The 5,558-nt window shown below is 35.1% G+C and overlaps 1 protein-coding gene across 1 annotated transcript in view; it reads right to left on the bottom strand.

The window, feature by feature from the left end:
* Positions 1 to 488, bottom strand: part of LOC107645086 (regulator of nonsense transcripts UPF3) — a 5,331-nt gene extending 4,843 nt beyond the window's left edge. Inside the window, exon 1 of the mRNA XM_021103446.1 lies at positions 177 to 488. Coding sequence (XP_020959105.1) covers positions 177 to 322 — 146 coding nt within the window. The 5' untranslated portion in view covers positions 323 to 488. The remainder of the gene's footprint in view (positions 1 to 176) is intronic.

Genomic DNA, 5,558 nt, shown 5'->3' with positions numbered 1-5,558 from the left:
ATGAGGTGACAAAACAAACGACTTAAAAAAAAAAAGAAAACGAAAAAGTAAAGAGCATAATAAGTAATAGCAATCAATAAATGATGTCCTATAAATTCCATTTTATTCTATGAATGAATTATTTCTTTGAAGGAAAAAAAAGGGGAGAATTAGAACTTAGAAGGAAGGGGAAGTACCTGGTGTTGCCGGGGCGGAAAGAAAACCAATTGTAGCGAGAAGCGAAGTGATTATCGATGTGATGGAGGAGATCAGATTGAGTCAGAGACGGAGGCAAATGCCTAATCACCACTTTCGTCTTTTCCCTTTCCGAACGGACCTTCATCTTCCAGTTCGATCACCAAAACCAACCTTTTTCTTCCTGTATTTCAACTTCCGTCTTTCCCCTTTCCTTCGCTTTGGCTAATCCATCTAGGCATCTAGAAACAACTCACTCGGTGGGCTCTATCGCCCTTCAATATTTGAAAGCTGAAACCCAATACACCATTCGGCCCAGTTTCCGATATTACTTTCTTTTTTAATTAATGACAATACTACGAGCTCCCAAAAAAAATATTTAATCCGATTTTTTATCTTTGATCTTTTTTTTGAGATTTGATTAGTTTTTGTGTCAAAAAAAAATAATATTAATTTTTTTTGACACAAAGACTAATTAGTCCATAAAAATAAAACTCAGAAATTGAAGTAGATTTTTTTTGTTAAGAATTTAGCTATCTTTTGAGATAATTGTCATGAGCTGTTTAGAATTTTTTTTCTTTTTCTCTTTTATCATGTACTAGCATAATTAAATGGTTTAAATTTAGTATATAATAGCGATTGAGATTTTTATTGAGCTGGTTAAATATGTTGTCTCTTAAATCTAAATATATTGTATCTGGACTATGATATAATACTTAAAATTGGAATTGTTCGATCTCTCCTACCCAAAAAAAATCTCGTGCAAGATACAGTAGCCAAAAAAAAGTTCATAATAAAATTATTTTCCAAATTCAATCTATATATCATTAGATTATTTTGTTAATAAAAATCATTAAGATTATTTAAGTACTCCTATAGCTTTTTTATCATAATTAAAGAAAAAGTTAAGTAAAAAATACCAAAGGATATTTGTTAAGAAAATTAAGGGTTTAACTGTTTACGCCTTTACGGATACATATTAGAATTTACAATCACCAATTGAAAAAAAAAATTCATAAAATATACACAAAATTTAAAATTTTAATGTATTTTTTATACATTAATAAAAAATTAAACTACCGAAATAATATTCAAAAATTTATATTTCTAACAAAAATAATTCTAAAAAGTACAACCAATAAATAAACTTTTAAAAGAATGTTATAAAAATAGTCCAAAAAGATTTATTTGTAAGTAGCAAACAAATTGTATATTCAATAAATAACTTGTATATTTTATTTGAGTTTTTATAAGAATATTTAGACAAATATTTAAAAAGATACATGCAAAAAGATTGAAATAAAATTCTATCAATGGATCTCTTTTTCGTTTTTTTATTTAATTCATTTAGCATAAAATTACTATAAAATTGTTTCATTTCACCGAGGTTGGTTTTCGTAAGATCGGTGGTGAAGACAACATTGTCTTAAGTTTTTGAAAGGCCGTTTCATATTCTGAGTTCTATGTGAAGCATTGCTGTTTCTTGAGTATGTTAAAGAAGTGTTGTGAATGATTGGATATTAATGGTAAGAATCAAGGTAACGCGGCTAGTCTTTCATTTAATTATTGTATCTTGTTTATTGTTCGATGACTTCTTATTTTTATTATTGTTTTATATTTTTCAGGGTTTGCCTTAATGCTCCTTGATGTGAGCATGAAATCGAGAAATTTGTCGCTTTTAACTCCAAAGACACATTTTTTAGGGTTAAACCTCATGTTATGTTGTCTTTATTACTTGAAGACTTCTTCTAGGTCAACTCTATGATTTCGGTCTCGTTCTGTTTTTACCACCATGTCGTCAAAGTAGACCTCGAGATTCTTTTTTATTTGTTTGTTGAAAACTTTGTCCATGAGTCATTGATAAATGACACCTGCATTCTTTAAGCCAAAAGACATAACCTTATAACAATAAAATTTACTAATTCAGTAATAAAAGCTGCTTTGTATTCGTCCTTGGGATGAATTAGGATTTAGTTATAGTCTGAATATGCGTCTAGGAAACTTAAAATATTATAACACGAGGCATTATCTACAAGTTTATCATTACATGGGAGAGGGTAAGCATCTTTTAGACATGCTTTATTTAAATTAGTAAAGTCTACACACATTCGCCATTTACCTGAGGCTTTCCTTACCATTACAACGTTGGACAGCCACGTTGTAAAACGCAGGTCTTTTATGAATCCTGCGTGCAATAGTTTCCGAGTTTCCTCCAGGCATACTGACCTTTTTTTGTCGCCCATGTTTCTTTTTCTTTGTGATATAGGTCGGATTTTTGGGTCAATTTGTAATGTATGGCATATGTAGCTCGGATCGATGTCAGGCATGTCTGCTGGAGTCTATGTGAAGAGGTCAACGTTTTTTCGGAGTATGTTGATGATGTTTTCTTTGTTTCCTGCAAGGAGAGAGCGGCTTATGTAAGTAAAATGATTGTCATTATTGTCTAATGTTATCTTTTTAAGATTGTCTATTGGTGAGGGTCTGTCTTGAAGATCTTCTCTGGGGTCAAGGTCTGCTATGTTTGAAATATTTGCCATGTTGAATGTATTTCTCGAAAGCTCGATTCTTGGAGCATTTTCTAATTTGATTTTAAGGCTTTCGTTGTAACAATGCCGAGCCTCTCTGGTGGAGAGGATTATGCCAATTCGGAATATAGACAAAACGATTCCGTTGATAGCATAGTCCGAATTGACAATCGATCCTCTCAATCAAAGTTTAGAAGGACAAATTATCACAATTAAAACCAATATAAACCGGGAGTTTGAATTCCCAGGTCGTCTCCCAAGGACCAGTGATTAATGAGTGCGCAATTTCGGTTGTGAAGATAACAAGATTTTCAATGAAGAGATAAACAATTAAAGGAATAAAAGAACATTCAAAATTGCAAGTAATGTACTAATAAAGGAATTAAAGAACTAGCTATGTAATATGAACAAATAAGATATAAAAGTGATTGATGTATGTATGTGTGTGTGTGATTCAAAGCATAAATAGAATCTTGGCTTGGGATAAGCTAAGGGTCCTTACCTTGTTGCAACCACAACTATGACAATTGTAATGGATTAATCTCACTTAGTTAACCCTTACATCGGAGAGTAGGTCAAGTGAGCATAGTTATTCTTAATCCACAAATCCTAACTCACTTGCTAATCGCCTTAGCAACAAGTTAGCGTTAGTGGAAACAAGAACAATTAACAATCCAAAAATTATTACTAAATGTTGGACATTCCAACTCTAGGAACCCATATGCTCATTTTTTCCAAGCCAAGAGGTGGAAATTTAGCCCATAATCAAAATTGACATTTCCACAAACACTTGGTGGGCATAAACATAAATCATGACAAAATTGAGAAAATGCTTGAAACTATGAGCAACAAATGATCAAAAGCAACAATAGTAACTCAACCAAGCATATAACAATCATCAATCATCAAAATCATCAACAAGAGATCAAAATTGCAAAAAGTATATGTATTAATTATATGACTTTAACTACAAGAAAGAGATCAAAATTGTAACTATAAAAAGTAGTAATTAAGAAATACTTACAATGGAGGCTAGCAAAAATCCAAGATCAAAATTGGAAATGGCACTTGAAATGTAAAACCCTAATGGTGTTGAGAGAAAACTTAAAGAAAAACTAAACTAAAGCCTCCTACTACTATCTAAAAACTACCCTAATGACATGCTATCCTTCTACTATGTTTGCCCCCTCCAATATGAGCTATGGCCATCAGAATTAGGCCTCCAATCCCTCAAAAACGTGAGTCACATGCGTTTTTAATGAAAGCATGTGCGGGCACCTGTGCGTACGCACAGACGTGTGCACACGCACACTTGGCCGAAATCTCAGGTTGTGTGTACGCACAAGAGGCTGTGCGCACGCACACTTCGCAATGCTTTGGATGATGATGCGACGCACAAGATGTTGTGCACTCACACACTTTGCTTTGCTTTGCTACCTGTGCGTACGCACAAGGTGCTGTGCGCACGCACACATCGCTTTGCTCTTCTCCTTTGTTTCTTCATGCTTCCTCCTCCTTGCATGATCCTTTTCCATTCTCACCAAGCCATTCCTATCTTATACCTCTGAAATTACTCACAAACAACATCAAGGTATCGAATGGAAGGCAAATGGCATAAAATAGGTCAAATTAGGCATAAAAGAGCATGTTTTCATAATCAAGCACAATTTAGGAGGAAAGCTCAAAAGCATGCTATTTAATGGAATAAGTGTAGGTTTGTATGATAAAATCCACTCAATTCTAACAAAAAATTATCGTAAAATATGGATTCATTACTCTCTCTGATCAGAGTGTATAATGGCTACTTGGTTGTCCTGTACCTGAAACTTAGCACAAAGGTGAACAGTAGATATGATAGCACCAAAAGAATTCAAAAAAGGTCTACCAAGAATGACATTATAAGGACTAGGGCAGTCCACCACCAAGAACTGCACGTCCTTTGTTGTTGATAGAGGGTAGTCACCCAATGTTACTTTCATCCATATGCTCCTGAGAATAGGTACTCGTTTTTCTGAGAATCCTACCAATTCTCCCGAGGAAGGTTGCATTATTTTGTCACTTAGCTTCATCTTCTGGACAGTAGAGTAGAATAGGATATCAGCACTGCTGCCCGGGTCAAGTAGGACTTTCTTAACTAGGAGGTCTCCCGCTTGGATGGAAATGACCACTGGATCGTCTAGATTGGTGGCTTTTGCTTGGTAGTCAGATTGCTCGAAGGCTATGGTGGACATGTTCGGTGGTTGGACGACTTCCGCTGTTCCTTAGATCATTAGCATTGCTCGGTAGCTTCTTTTTCTTGCCGAGCTCGTATGCCCGCCGCCTGCGAACCCTCTTGAAATACAATTAATAACCCCCTTGTTGGTGGGGGTTGGTGTTTAGCCTTCTCGGTGATGTTCGGGTTTTTCTCGGACTATATATTGGTTGAACTTTGTTGACCTTGTTGTATTCGTCCGCTTACATATTTGTCCAGATGGCTTTTTTTGGCCAATCTTTCTAAAATATCTTTCGCGATCACACATTCATCAGTGGTGTGGCCAAATTTTTAGTGGAAAGCACAATGCTTTGATTTGTCAACGTAACTTTGATCTTGATATGAACCTGCTCTACTTGAAGGTTTGATGATCTTCGCGTTTAGTATCTCTTTGATGATATCTTCCCTTCTAGTATTGAATTGTGTGTCGCATCGTACTTTGGTGTCAGCTTGAAAGATTTCTTGTGGTCTTTGTGGTTTGGTGTCTTAGGGTGCCTCTCCTCCTCCCGACGAGGTAGCTATTTGTTGGCTCTCCGAGATTCTCTGAGCTCCTTGATTTCCATCTGACCTGTGGTTTTTTCTCGAAATTCTTCCAATGTTCTCGGTTT

Source organism: Arachis ipaensis, chromosome B05 (assembly GCF_000816755.2).
Source record: "Arachis ipaensis cultivar K30076 chromosome B05, Araip1.1, whole genome shotgun sequence".
Classification (NCBI taxonomy): Eukaryota; Viridiplantae; Streptophyta; class Magnoliopsida; order Fabales; family Fabaceae; genus Arachis; species Arachis ipaensis.
This window is presented reverse-complemented; position numbering and strand designations above follow the sequence as displayed.